This window comes from Mustela nigripes, chromosome 4 (genome assembly GCF_022355385.1).
Source record: "Mustela nigripes isolate SB6536 chromosome 4, MUSNIG.SB6536, whole genome shotgun sequence".
NCBI lineage: Eukaryota > Metazoa > Chordata > Mammalia > Carnivora > Mustelidae > Mustela > Mustela nigripes.
In genome coordinates, this window is record NC_081560.1 from 87696821 (window position 1) to 87711981 (window position 15161).

At 50.8% G+C, this 15161-nt stretch overlaps 1 protein-coding gene across 8 annotated transcripts in view; it reads right to left on the reverse strand.

The window, feature by feature from the left end:
• Positions 1–3474: 3474 nt before the first annotated feature.
• ATXN7L1 (ataxin 7 like 1) overlaps positions 3475–15161 on the reverse strand; it is a 236254-nt gene continuing 224567 nt past the window's right edge. For 5 of the 8 annotated variants that reach the window (XM_059397013.1, XM_059397015.1, XM_059397019.1 and 2 more), the window contains 4 exons: positions 13998–14303; positions 10529–11468; positions 7741–7815; positions 3475–6156 (listed from right to left, as the gene is read on the reverse strand). In XM_059397013.1, coding sequence (XP_059252996.1) covers positions 6115–6156; positions 7741–7815; positions 10529–11468; positions 13998–14303 — 1363 coding nt within the window. In that variant the 3' untranslated portion in view covers positions 3475–6114. The remainder of the gene's footprint in view (positions 6157–7740; positions 7816–10528; positions 11469–13997; positions 14304–15161) is intronic. The other 3 variants (XM_059397014.1, XM_059397018.1, XM_059397017.1) reach the window with 3 other exon arrangements.

Below are 15161 nucleotides of genomic sequence, written 5' to 3' on the forward strand. Positions count from 1 at the left end.
AGAACACTAACAAGGTCAATCAATCAGGCTTTAAGCTACAGTCCATCCAAGAACTTCTTTGCTTCCACCTTTTCTCTGTAACAGTCTCTTCCCTGTTGGTGGCATGCCCCCAAGCACTTCCTGTTTGGTGCTGCTGATTCAAATTCTTTTTGGCTTAAATAAACTCTTAGAGTTTTAAAAATATGCCTCAGTTTATCTTTGAACCCTACAAACACATGCGTTTGGGTTTACCTCCCTCTTGCCTTCTCAAAGCCTTCCCTTCTTTTTTTTGGGGGGTGGGTAGGGGCTCTCCCCAAAAGAGAATGTGAGCAAGAGAGAGTGGGCACGAGTGGGGAGGGGGCAGAGAGAGAGAGAATGAAGCTTAAGCGGGTCAGCGCCGCACCCGATGTGGGGCTCCATCTCATAACCCTGAGATCATGACCTGAGTCAAAACCAAGAGTCAGACACTTAATCACTTGACCCCCACCCCCCGAACCACCCAGGGGCCTCTCCCTGTTTTCTAAATCACCCTCTTCTTCTTCTGCTCTTCCCCTCCCCTACCATTCCATTCTTACCAGCATATGAATCATAATCTTGTCTCTTCTCCCCTGAAAAACAATAAACAAAAAGAAACAAAATCCAAACACTCTCTTGAGCCTTCTTATCTCCTTAAGATCCGACGACATACATGAATTTCCTTCAAATCACTCCAGTCTGGCTGTGGGCCCTACCACGCCATCATACCTGCTTTGCAAGGGTCACTGTAGTGGGTTGAATAGTAACCCCCCAAACGACAGGGCCCTCGAACCTGTGAGTATGAACTTATTTGGAAAAAGATGTCATTAAGTTAAGGATCTGGAGATGAGATCATCCAGGATTTAGTGGGGGAGGTAAGTCCCCGGCGGATGTCCTCACAAGAGAAAGGCAGGGGGACATCTTTGCCGTGGGAGAGACATGGGGGCCATGCAGGAGCCATGTGAAGACAGAAGCAGCAATGGGAGGGATGTGTCTATAAGCCAAGGAATGCCACGCACTGCTAGGAGTCCACAGAAACTGGGAGGATTTTCCTCTAGGGCTGTCAAAGGGAAGGCATGCCTGCTCGATTTTGGGATTTCCGGTCTCCAGAACTCTGAAAGAGTAACTTTTTGCTGCTTTAAGCCACCACATTGTGGTAATTTGTTACGGCCACCCTAAGAAACTAATAGTCACCCATGACCTCCATGCTGCGTAAGTCCAAACACGATACCATCTAGATCTAACATCATGAATGGTATCTGACTCAGTTGACTCTTCCTTCCTTGAAACAGCTCACAGTCCTCTCCTTGAGGGAACCACTTTCTGTTGGGTTCTCTCTTCTCTTTGGGAATCCTTCAGCTTCGGGTTCTTTGTTAGTTTTCTGCTTCTGACTCACCTCTAAGTGTCTGCTCTTCCCGCTCTATGTTCTCTGAAGCAATCCCACTCATGCTTGGGGCTCTAAATATCATCCATATACCAAAGGTTCCCAAACTGGTGTTTCCAATTTAGAGCAGCTGATCCTTTCAGTCACACGTCTGTCACACCTACTTGGCACAGCAGCTTCAGTGATCCAGTGATCCCACACGTGCCCAGAACAGGACTTCTGAGCTTCACCAATCTCTCGTCCTGCCTGTCCCCTGAAAAACTCATTCCTCCTTTGGTTTCCACATCTCAAGAAATGGCAGACATCTCCACGTAACCCAGCCTGGGAGTCATTTCTCCCTACTCTCAGATCCAATTCCCAAGCAAGTCTTGTCAATTTAATATGTAAGCTGGATCTCCATTCACTTCCCCTTGTCTCCACTGGCATCATCCTGGGACCACTCGAACATGGCGTCTCACCTGGTCTCTTGAACTAGCTTCTGAGTGATTCTCCATGCAACAGCTCATATGTAGGGCATCATGCCATGCCCCTACTTCAAGCCCTTCAAAGGATTCCCACTGAACTGAGCATGAAATCCAAATTCTGAGAGGCCTTCTGTGACTTTGCCTTGCCTTCTGTCCATCTCTCTCCCTCCGCTCTGTCCACAGTGGATCTTCCTCAGGCTCTAAGTACTTCCAAGTGTTTCCTACCTTGGACCATCTCTGCCAGGGATTCTCTCCCCTGCACTGTGCGTTCAGCTCACTTCCTCGAAGGGGACTCCCTGATGGCGCCCTATCGCCCACTGTATGTCAGCTTCTCCTGTTCTTTTCTCTCACAGAATCCGATTCTTTCCACGACAGCCTTTGCCACAAACCGTAATTACACATTTGATCATGTGTTTATTTACTATCTTTTCCACTGGGTAGCTTCCAGAAAGCAGCTGGGACCATGTCTGTTTCTCCTCACTGAGCACAGAGAGCTTCGCTGAGGGGCAGCCACCCCATGATGCTCCATAAATATTTGGTGAATGAATTCACACTCTTCTAGCAAATGTGCATTCTAGCAGGGATACTTTGACCCGGAAGACAAAAGAAATAGCCAAAAAATCTAAATTTTATGAAAACCCAAAGACTTTGTTTTACAAACATATAAATTATTTTATTTACAAAGCCATGTTACAAAAAAAAAAAAAAAAAAAAAAAGGCAAAAAAAAAAAAAAGTACAATCGCTCACTGGAGAATGTCTCCAGGCCTGGTGCTGAACCATGGCAGTATCAATGGATACATGTTTGTTCTTTCCTTTTAAAACTGTAAGCCGTAGAATTTACTATTTACACCTACTTTAGACATTTATTCTGCTTACATCATCACAGGCATGGAATGACTTCTATCCAATAGTGCTAATATGTAAAGGTGCGGGACAAAGAAGGAAAATACTTAGTGTTACAAAATATGGATCGTAGAAAAGAAACCCACTCCACAAGTGTGGCGTTTGTTTAGAATGTTGGGACATGCTTTCTCCAAAATTCTTCTGGAAAAGGTTCTAAAATCGGTAGTAGGAAAGGACAAATGAGCAGGTGCAAATTCTCGTCTGTGCAACAACAGTTATTGAATATACCCCATGACTGACCAGCTACGTAAAACCCACAGAATTTTGTTAAAGTGCCATGGGCCGACAGCATAACAAAATAGAAGGTGTAAATAGAAAATTTCTTTTTTTTTTCCTTTTTTAAAACAAGAGTTCACTGAGAATCAGCAATAATAGAATATGCTGTAGAAACTATTCTCTACAAAGGTTGATCAGCGTTATTTACAATTGGTACATTGATACAAAAGAAGGCATACAAGTTATCCAAGTCGCTTTTTTTTTTTTTTTTTTTTTTTTTTTTTTGGCTGACAGGTCTATGCATTGTGTTATGCTTAACAACCAGAGCTTTCGAGCCTCTATGGCTGACGACAAGTCATGAGATCTTCAGGCAAATGAAGGGTGGTGTGTGTGTGTGTGTGTGTGTGTGTGTGTGTGTGTGCAGTCAAAGGGCTGGGGCGGGATGCGCAGAAACAGAAGTACCCAAAGGGTCTCACCCTAGTAATGCTTTATAGGCTGGTCCAGTCGAACTCCGTTAAAACAAACCCAAAGAAAACCTTTTATTTGCATTCCATTTTTCAAGCTGTAAATTTTTAATACATCATTATAAAGTAAACCTGTGGTTGACTGTGAAGGAAGAAACACCGTGGGTTTTCCCTTTTTGCTCAGTTTTCCAGAAATGTCCTCACCTTGGTCAGAGCCAGTCTTTCACCAAGTAAGCAGCATTCGGTGGAGAGCCTCTTTATTCCAGCTTGCAATTCAAGACGCAGACAGCTAAAATGTTTAAGCCTACTGAATTGCTCCTTTCGTCCCTGTCGAGACATTATTTCTCAGAAGCAGCCACTTAATCTCTCAACCATTGTTTTCCCTCTTTTGAGTTTAAGAGTTTATAAATCAGAGGGTTATTTTGTTGCTGAGATTTTTTTTGTTATTTTTTTTTGTTTTTTACTCCTGCAAATTTTACAACTTAAAATAAATTATAAAAAAAACAACAGACTTCTAAAACCGAACGAGACAAAAATTGTGCAAAAATAACAAAGATATGTACATACTTTTCAGTCTGAAGAAATGTACAATAAAAACATAATTCAAAGAACATTTTAAAAATATAAACATTGCTTAAACTTTCCTACGTTTCATATTGTTTCTGAAACTATTCTGGTCAGTTAGCTCTGTAATATAGTAAAACATAAATTATTACAAAATTAACACTATAAAAATTTACTTTAAGAATATTTTCTAAACTTTTTTTCCAAAGGGTCTAACCTGTTTATAATTTCTTAAACATTTTATAAGTCTTAAAATCTGCCTTAATTTTTTTTTTAAAAAAGAAAAATTAACCATCTTCCCTTCAATTTGTAGTCTCTTTTTCTCAAGACGTAAATAAACCGGCATATAAGTGCACTTTTAACACTGTAGAAATAAAAATGAAATCATCTGAACTAATGTCCTGGTACCTAATATCAACTCCTGATTTTTAAAAAAATCTTCATTTTATATTAAAAATTTTAGGAATCCTATAAGAAACACGGTCAGTGCAATTCCATTGATACAAATCACTCCATTTGCCTCCTATCTTCGCGAAATCCAATGTGGTGAAACGTAACAGTAGTCTGATCTTTGGGTTGTGGGGATGGGAAGGAAAAGGGAAACTTCGGGGTTGGGATGAAGGTTTGGGTCCAGCTGTGAAACTGGCATTCATTTCTGATTTAGGGATGAAGCAAAACTTCCTGGTCTCTCTTGCTAGTATATCGTATACAAAATTTCATGATTAATAGCACAGGATGCCTATTTCATGTTGTGAATTCCTTTCCTGATCACCATTCCATAGTACAGCTTGTGGTTATTGCTATTTCTTTTAAAACTCCAGTGTGAACAGTTGCAGAGCTGTGAGGCTCTAGCTTTTCTCTTCCCACACTTCCAGACAGCTCTGCACTAAGGGGTAGGTAGCTGGGCTGACCACACCTCCCTGGGGTGGCTGTGTCCGGGCTGGGGCTTGGGATAGCCTAGCACAAGCTGACTGATGAGTGTGCTGACTGCCCGGGACCCTGGGGCCGGGGGCTCCAGAGGCAGGAGGGCTGGGCTACAAGTTACTTATTCTCCCAGGTGTCTATTGCTTAACCCTTCATGGAAGTTTGCCCTCAGACCCTTCCTGCACGCCCAGCCCTGCTTCTACTCCTCTTGCCTAGCCCTGGAAGGCAGCTTAAGAACTTGCACTGTGGAAGCTGTGTCTCATGCCCTGAGGGACCTCCTGGGGTCTCGTGCCCTCCTTCCTGGGATTTCTCCGCCTCTGGTTCGCCTGGCTTTGGCGCCCTTGTAGACCCGCACCCTGGAAGGGATTCTGCGGCAGAGATGTCTAACACCGGCTTTCCTCTGTCTTGACAGGTATCTTCCCCTACGCAGAAGCTCTGCTTCTTGTCACCTTCCAGGACCATTCCAGCCCCTGTCCCTGACCCTGTAGCTCCTCTCTGAGTGCACAGCTGGACAGTGGTATCGGCTAAACGACATAGTTCAACGGCCACTCTTCTCAGTTTTGCTCATAGCATCTGGCTCCCGCAGTGCTGGTGCGGCGCAGAACCCTGATGAGTGCGCTCAGCCCTCAAGGGGCTCCCTGCTCTCAGCGCCCCAAACATAGGCTCTTCCCCAGGAGAGCCCCACCCCCAGCACCCTGTCCAAGGGGGAGCCGGCTCCTTCTGCATGGCCAGTGTGGACCCGGTGAGCGGCAGGTGGGAGGGGATGCAAGGGATGGGTGGGAGAGGTCGAGGAAAGGAGCACCACGTGCTCAAGTTCAAGAGTTTCAGACAACGCCAACCGGGAGCGGACATTGGGCCATGTCTGCGCTCGTGGCTGGAGCGAAATGATGGTGCAGTAGCAGCATGGGAAGCTAGAGGGGCGGCCCCGAACTTGGAAGAACGTATACGTATACACAAGGCAAATGAAAGAACCCAAACAGAACACTGGTATTGTTTTCTGTAAATCTTAAATTCACGTTCTTTTGCCTTTTGCTCTTTCTTCAAAACTAAAAACTGGTCAATTAAAAAAGGAAGAAGAACGGCCCGAGCCACAGTCACGGTGCAGGAAACAGACTCTCCCCGGCTGCGTGCTCCCCTCCCTCCTCCTCCCATCTTGGCCAGGTGGCCAGGCATTGGTTTCCAAGTGGCTTCACAGTCTTGTTATGGAAGAGTCCTTATCCTGCCCGTTCGGTTTGTGGTCTTCTAGGAAAGAAAAGAAAAGCTTGTTTCAAAACCGTACACTTGGGATGACCCGCAAGAATTCAAGAACAGAGAGGCTCAGTTTCCACGGCTGTGATACAGAGTAACCTTGGGCCCAAGGTCACGGTGAAAGGCACGTGAGGTGCCAGGTGTGGAGGGCTGCATGCATCTGCAGCCACACAGATCCTCTCTGGGGGGGAAGACACAGGGACACAGCTCCTGGACATGCATGGTGGGGGTTCCCTACTACAGAGAGATCTGGAAAAATGGGCCCATCTGTTTTTTTCCTCTCTTAATTCACCTTTTCCTACCTAACCTGTAGACCACAGGGAGAATTCTCTAAGGAAGATATCTAATAACAGGTTAAGCACAGAGGCTTTGGGTTCAAGTTTCTTAGCTTCTCCCTGTGGGCATCTTCAGCCTATAACATGAGGATCATCATTTGTCCCTCATACAATTGCTACAAGGGTTATATGCATGTAATGTATGTGAAGGGCTCAGCACAGCACCCACAGAGAAAAAAAAGCCTCAACAAATGCTATTTGATTACTATTACGTCTGTTAAGGGTGACCGTGTAGCCAACAAGTGCACTGCGCAACCTGTGGAGGAGGCTGGTCACAAACAGGGGCAGGTTACCAGAGCATAGATGACTCCACCCCCTGCCCCCATCCCAGCACTGAGGATAGGCTGCAGGTCCTCAGGCACAAAAAGTGACTCAAATTAGTTGAGACACTCCTTGATCTAGGGATACAAAAACTATTTTCCCATAATCTTCACTCAAACACTACCCAGCACTGGTGGAGAAACCCCAAAAGGTCAAAGTGAAGGCATATTGCAATCTGGTATCTACAAAACCTCTGCAACATTGAAAATGATGTAACACCGCCATGCATGTATTTTTTCCAGCCATGCAGAACACACCTCACCCCACTGCCTACTCTCCCTGGCCTCCCTCAGAGGCGCACACACACTCCACTGGAGAAAATCATCTGTTCGCTGACTACTCTCGCACTTTGAGTTTGTAGAAACTTCTAGATCCACCTTGAATATTCCTACCATGAAACCACATCTTCAATAGCAGCCACAGCTCACCAGAGGCCTTGAGAAAGGACTGATGGATCAGTGCCCCAAGCAAGGCCTTCTGGTCAACACCATTCATTTTCACGATAACCTTAGGAGGTAGGCATCACCTTTGCCACTGAACAGATGAAAATACTGGGACTCAGAGAAGGAACCTGCTTAATATCACACGGCGGCGATTAATAATCGGGCTAAGACTTGTAGTGTTTGGTCTGTGTCAGGCATTTTCTAGAAGGCTTAGGCAGATAAATTAATTTAGTCCTCACAAAAGCCGTATGGGGTAGGGGCCATTATGATCCCCGTCGTGGGTGAGGAAATTGAAGCACAGAGAAGTTAAGTAACTTAGCCAACGACGCACAGCTACTAACAAGAAGGCTAAGCTCCAGAAGCCAGGAAGCTACACTCTTAATTGGATCTGAGGTGAGTCAGGGTCTGCCCGAACTCCCTCGCTCCCTCTGCTGGTGACCCCGTGTATTCCCCCCCACAGCCCCTTCCCAGTAACTTACCGGTCGGCTGTGTCCTGGGCTGGATATGCTTGAAGGACTGGATTGTGACAAAGCTAGGCTGCTATTTTTCCCGACCTGAAAGACACCAGCGAAGTCCCCCTCAGATCCACCAGCCAGCCTGCGGCGCGACACCCCCGGTATCCGGCGCCGCCCGGGGTACAACAGCGCCCTCCGGTGGTGAGCCGCTCGTTTCCCTCTCAGATGGCGGAAAAGACGCCAATGGCTCTGGGGACACCCTGAGGGCGCGCTTCCCATCCCAGAGGGAAAATGGAATAGTGGGTAACTCCTAATTCTGCTTCCCGGTGATTCTGCTTCAAGGGTGAGGATGAAGAGGCCTCGTCCCTTCTGGGGGTGGGGGTCGCATTTACCCCCGCAGAGGCCCCTGCTTCTCCACCTCTGACCTCCCAGACCGGTCGAGACCTGTCTTGCTCCCAGCCCAGACTCCCTGGGACTAGCTCAGGATAGAAGCTTGCCTCTTATTCGGGCTGCGTTTTGCTGGCCACCGGACACAGCGAACACCTTGCTATTCTTCAGGAAACTAGCCAAGTGAGGGGGCGGGGCGGCTGTGGGTGTGGCCGTCGGGCTCCTCCCCTTCCTCTGCGTCCTGGGTGCGCACGTGGTGGGAGCGTTCCTCAGGTTAGTACCCTGCCTACAGGCAGCTCCTTGGGCCTATAAAGAGCTCATCCTCTCTGTTAACTCACCTTTGCGGAAAGACGTCTGTCTTATACTCGCAGCCTTGTTTTTTTGTTCAATTTAATACCTCTGTGAGAAATTCTGGCCTTACACCTACCAGATACAATTAGATCCCCATTTGGTTCCCAAAGCACGTTTACCCTGCCTTTCTCAACCTAGGTCATGCTTCTCCCAGTCTCCTACAAGAATCCACAGATTGCAAAGGCTTTTCCCCAGCACTTGGACATCACCTGGGGGGGGGGGGGGGGTGGTGGTGACCCTAGACAAAGGCTTTTCTAAATGGCCTGGTGACAAGCACCCAGGTATCACTCGCAGCCGAGAGCCAGTGCGAGCTAGACCCGAGGCAGCTGTTCAAGGCATCAGTTTTTTTTTTTTTTTAAATTTCCCTCTTGATAGATGTTCATTTCACCCCTCGCTTTGACTAATTCATTGTGTTAGCTAAACATTTCTTACGGTCCTGCTGACCCAAGGGCAAAGAGGACATCGCTGACTCAGTACAGAGGTATTCCCTGAACACAGAGGCATGGAGGTTAAGGGCTCAGACTCCAGAGCCAGACTGCCTGGGTTTGGATCTCTGCCCCACTGTTTCCTTGCTGTGTGACTTTGGGCACGTTGTTTAACCTTCCTGTGCCTTGGTTTACTCATTTGTAAAATGGGGGGTAAGGTAATAATTAAGTGAATGAATATATCTGAAGTGCTTGGAACAGAGCTCATCCCCTAAGTGTTGGCGCCTAGAACTTTATCTAAAACGGGTGCCACTAGGGGGCGCCTGGACGGCTCAGTCGGTAAATACCTGACTGTTGCAATCTGAATCTCGCAGGAGGGATCTCCGGGTTGAGTTCAAGCCCCTCATTGTCAGGGTGGCCTGGAACCCAATGCAGTGACACCCCTGACCAGCTGACTCGGTCTGCATCTTAATAAGACCCTCCACTCCGCTCGAATACACAACCCCAGGGGATTCCTGTTACACATTCAAGTTCAGAAAGTGCTGGTTCTGCTCTTCATCATCCTGATGCCCGAAGGTGGCCCAGACCAGCAGTGTAGTCTCAGGAGAGGGCCCTGTGGGTGCTAGCCCGCCTCCCCTACATGCCTGGGCGTGCGGGGATCAGAACAGTGGGACACCTGCCACAGCTGCAGACGGGCGTGAGCGTCCCGGGCTCCAGTGAGAGGACCTACATCTCCCTCGGTCTCACCTTCGCCTCAGTGTGCAGCTAGTCTGGCCCTTGGGACCCAAACGGGCTGTCTCTCATGTGTCTACTTGTGATTTATGAATCCCCCTCAAGTCCTCATCCCCACACAGGGCCGAGGGTCCGGCCCACTTAACTCTAAACCTGGGCAGCCGCAGCCCACCGTCTGGGCTGTGGGGCTCAGGCTCTGAGGCAGGCCTGTGAATGTGGCCCTCTGCCACCTCCACCCACTCCTGGACGCCCAAGCAGCGGCACCAGGAGGGGGTGGGGCCTCTCCAAATAGCCCCCCTACCGGAAAAGACCAGGCTTGAGAATGCCTGAGCCTGGACTCTTCTCACCCCATCTTCCCGGTCTTCCTCACTGTACACCCTCCTACTTGCACAGCGGCATCATTGGACATGTCTGTGTTGGCTGGGGTGAGAAGCGGGAACGCTCAGGCACCCAGGAGGCAGCAGCACCAGCCACCACATCCCAGGTAGCCCCTCCCCCGCCTATCACTGAACCTGCCTGGGCTTCGGGCTCTTCCTCGGGGGCTTCCCAGAGATCAGATTTAATGCAATCGTTCTCAGAGCTCAAGATACAGAAGAGACAGGTGTGGCGGGGGAACTCAGCACCCCCCCCCCCCGCGCCTCACTTTCCTCATCTGTAACGCAGTGATAACAAATGCACCAACCGCTCTGGGTGGCCGGGTTTTTAAAGTTTTTAAACTTTTGCACAGTGCTTCGAACGGCCCAGCCCACAGCGACAGCCGCCTTAAGTATGTGTTCACCAAACCATCCTCAGAACAGAGGCCGCTCTGGTCTTGACCTGAGCCACCCGGCTCAGCAGGGGCGCTGCCCGGCCTGCTCCGTCCCCCAGAGCCCACAGAGGCAGCGCTAGGAGGCCCCCCAGAAGCACAGGTCCCTTACCTGCCGAGAGGAGGTGCTGTTAACGGCATCGGGCACCGGTGCGAGAAGGCTGGGAGGGTTCTTTTTGTGAACGCTATTCATACCAGGCATTTTAGTGATTTTACAGGCTTTGCTACTAGAACTCGAGTTCTTACGCTTTTTTCCTTCTGATTTGTCAAAAGAGAGGGGCAGCGAAGACACGGCATTGTGTGAGGCCAGAGAGAGGTCCCCTGCAAGGGAGGGCACAGAGAGGGGACAGGAGTCACTGCTGCCGCCCACCGAGCCCACGTGTCTCACTATGTCCGCGGGGCCGCCGGGCAGCGAGGTCCGTCCTGAGGGCTCCAGTTTGGCACTGAGTGGGCTCACCCCATTGTTTGAGTTGTGCACAGACAGACTGTTATAGGGAGGGGCCGCCTGATAGGAGTTCAAGGCTGAACTGGCATTCAAGACACAGTTCTTTCTGTGGGGCCCTGACAATGGAGACGAGAGGGATGTCGGCAGGGTTAATGAGGAGGAGGAGGAGGAAGTCGAAGGCTGCGGCTTCCTCTTTTTGTTACTTGGAGACTCGTCGCTACGGGCGGACAGGTCTTTGACTTTTGAGGATTTGCTGGTTTTGGTTTTGGATGGCTTGTGGGATGGGGAAGGTATGACGGCTGGTATCGGGGACACGGCGGGTGGGGCCTTGAAGGTTGAGTCCATGATGCTGAGGGTTGCAGCCACATGGGGGAAAGCTGTGGTGTGTGACATGAGGGCACTCGGGTCCGGCGACGCCACAAAAGGTGCGTTTGAGAGCATGGCTGATGTCATTATGTAGGAAGAGGTGAGTCTCGAGCTGATGGGAGCTGAAGGAAGATACACGGCACTGGGGTTGTTGAAAGGCTGGGAAACGGATGCTGGAACGGGGGTGGTGATGTGGGCTGCTGGCGAGGGCATGGGGCTATCTGCCGCAGGAGGGATCTTCCTAAACATGAGAGAAGAGTGAAAGAGAAACCGTGAGAAACAGGCTTGGCAGCGCTCCAGAGGCTCGAGCACGTGTGAGCGGCAGGGCTCCACGGAAACCCCGGGTCGAACCACACTATGGAAGATGAAGCCTTGGAGGATGTCAGACTCTGAATTATGGCCCTTCCCTGCGGTTCCCCCCATTGCAACAGCCAGCAACCTAGTCTGAGTCACTTTCAGGTTTTCAGATCCTTTTCTCCATGCTTGGCTACCAGATAATGGCCGATTTGGGTTCATGAATAAAGGTGAATGTCATTTAGAATAAAAATTTCCCCGACAGTGTTCTCTCTCTCTCCCTCTTTTTCTTTTTCTTTCTTTCTTTCTTTTTTTTTTTTTTGGCAGTGATGACGGTGAGTTTTAATGAGAAGCTGTCATTTTCACAGGTAGGTCCTGGCTTGATGTAAGAAGTGTGAGGACAGGGCTTTGCCACCTGTACCTGGGGGGACAGTCCTGTACACTCCCTCTCGGGGCCTCCCAGTCCCTCCTGTCCTCTGCCCAACCCTCCCCTGCCTCCCCCCTCCGCTGGCAGGCCAGCATCCTCTTGCCTTTGCTGTCTGCTGCCTCCGCTTTATTCTGTAGAGAGGCATGAACACGTGAGCTCCGGGCTGGGGCTGCTGGCTCCGATTTATTCTTATTCACCACACCCAACCTCAGCTCTCACTCTGAGGAGCTATGATGGGGGTGCGGCGGCCCTCGCACAGGTCTTCCCACACCTGGGTTAGGACGGGATCCCCCATGGATCCCGACCAGGGGGTCAGGAATTTCCAGTTTGTTCTGAAGACAGATGCAGGATATGGGCACAGGAAAACACAGGGGACTGGGGGGTAGGGTGGGGTTCTTCCAGGAGGTTGGGGGGCCCAGGCCAGCAGCAGGTGGCGGGTCACTCTTGAGGCCATCCTGTCAATTCCGTCTATTGACTCTCACCTCCAAACCATGGTTGGCTCGGTGTCGCCGCTACTCTGGGAACTGGGAGGGGCACAGGGGCCTTGGGGTCACCCTTTGTTCCTGATTTTTTTGGGGGCAAGAAAGGATACTGACCTCAGGAGCCAGGTGAGTATTTCCAAATGGGCACTTTCCTATCTTTCCCCTCGCTCACCTCTCCCTGCTTCCCCGGAAATCATTTTCAGGGGAGCCGAGTCCCCCCACCCCCCAGCAGTCAGGAACTAGCGCTCTTTCTTTGAAAGCAGCACTGGCAGGTGGGGAGACTTGGGACCTGAACCCCCAGGCTTCTAGTAGGTGTGAGATGGGGCCTCTCGGCCTCTTGAAATTCCTTGGCTCCTTGGCTACCCTCTCAGCTGGAGGAGCAGCAGGACGGGGTGCCCCTGGACTCCCCAAAGAGGCCCCACCGAGGAGGACATTCCTCTCCTAAGCGCTGCCCTGAGGACTCGGTCTTCTGCCTGCAATCTGGTGGAGCTTATGGCTTCCATCTTTAGGGTGGAATCCAGAGGAATCCTTGAATACAGAAGCAGCACAGGGTCCTTGAAAACATCAGACCAAACGGATCAAATATAAGAGAAAAAATGTTGCCAAATCCACTGTGGGCGTGATGCCGTTCGAAAATCTACCTTTTCTTAAGCCCAAAGGACATAAAAGGTCCTGTCGGCACCCAGCCAGGGCTCCTCGGTACTTGTTGCAATGAACCGATGAGTGAATGGATGAATGGATGGACGGGAGGGTGGACGGGTGAGCGGGTGAGTTCTCAGCAGCAGCAACGTTACTATGCATGCGGGGAAGGGACTCCCAGGAGAGCAGACCCCGGAGGCCTGGACACGCCCTCCAAATGGTCTGGCAGGCACAAGCCGCCCTGATGCTTTTGGGCAGACTTTTCAGGCTGTACGGGCTTAGCACGCTCTCCCTCTCCCTGCCGTCTGTCGCCAGCCCGCGCCGTCTTACCCTGACTCCATTTTCTCACCAGCTAAAGTAGGGACAGAAATACATGCGGGCAGAGGTTTGGCAGTGACTTGTTAACAAATGTTATTTACAGATACCAGATGGCTCCTTTAGGGAGGACCCCGAGCAATGGCCTTAACCGGGATCGACTCCGAATGCCCCGATTTGCAACTTTCCCACTGAGTCAGTCACGTGAGCGTGTTTTGACTTGCGTGGACAAGCAGGGCTGGAGTCGAACCTCTTACCCGGGGCCGCTCAGGATAGTAGATGCTATTTTCCTCATCTACTTTCTGTCCCTTGTCTTCTTTTCCCCAGTAGCCCTAAGTGGAGGGCAGAGGCAGAGGAGAGAGAGGGCAGGGGTGAAGCAGGGCGAGGGGCATGTGGTTAGGCTCACTGTCTCAGGAAGCCCCTGCCTCCCTGGCTCGACAGTTTATGTGTTTTTCTAGGTGAGTGGCAGTGGACTTCAGCTCTGCGGGCTGTGCCCTGGTTTCAACTTTGCACGCTGGCCTAGGAAGTCCCATCCAAAAGCCCACAGATGCGAATAAATTACGGACAGCACCCCTCCTCCCCTGCCAGCTGGCATGGAGCTCCAGATGCTGACCTGGCTGAAAGAGAATACTGTGTTGGCGTCTCCTGATGCAGAGTTAAATGCTTGTTAAAGAAAAAAGAGTCTTGGCCGTTCCTTTTCTTCCTAATGTCTTCCACGCCCCCATCGGCTGCCATGCCTCCAGGTTCGGGCCCGTCGGGGCCTGGGGTTGGGGCAGCGAGGCTGAGAGGGCAGCGGGGTGCTACGCTCTCCAGAGTTGACACCCAGGCAGCCCCAATGTTGCTCAGTGACAGCAGATTGGTTAGGCAAGTCCTGAAAAGGGGGGAGGGACCTGACGCCCTGGGGCTCGGGTTTCTGTGCCTGAGGAGGAAAGGAATATGGAGCTTGAGCTGACAGGACACCAGGTAGCGAAATACAGATCAACACATTCCTTCCACGTGTCCGGGATTTACACTTCCACCACACAGGAGCGCAAAGAGCTGCGGGAACCCCCGGGGCGGGCTGCCATCTTGGGGGAGCAAGCGCACCAGAGTCAACCACCCAAACACCGGGAACCCAGGAACCCCACATGCAGCGCCCGGGGGCGGCTGTTTAGGGCGGTCACAGGCAGACACCGAGGGCGCCCTTCAGACACACTGAGCTATCACTTCCGTGAGAAGAAGCGATAAGCTTCTCTTGTGGCCCTTGCCTATCTGGTAGTAAGTGTCACCACGGAGTCCCCTGGGACAGCGGCCCGCACACCCTGCGGGGCTGGCTTCTGCTAGAAGGTCGGGTCTGGAGGCTATCTGGGCATTGCAGTGAAAAGGGGCTGAGGGGCCACAGCTGCCTGGGACAGGGGTCAGCTCTGAATTCTGTTCCCATGTCCCCCCACCGCACCCCATCCCATTCTCAGGAACGCCTTCCCGCCTTTCCTCGGCTTCCCTGGGTGGGGTTCGGGATTCACCCGTGGCTTTCCTGACCCACTTGGGCCCAGCCCTGAGGTCCATGACTCTAGTGGATTATGATGTCCTAGAGGCTCACTTCTGTGGGAGTGGGGGTGCGGGCTGGCCGTGCATTCTCAGCCGGTCTAGCTTGTCATTCTTACACAAGGGCATTTGGCTAAGGCAGGAGGTTTCCTCCCCTTTTTTATGAGTCTCTTGTTAAGATGTAAATACACCGGGAGGTGCTGGAGAAGAAAGGGGGCTCAGAGAAATGGAACATAAGCTGGGGCAGGAGGGC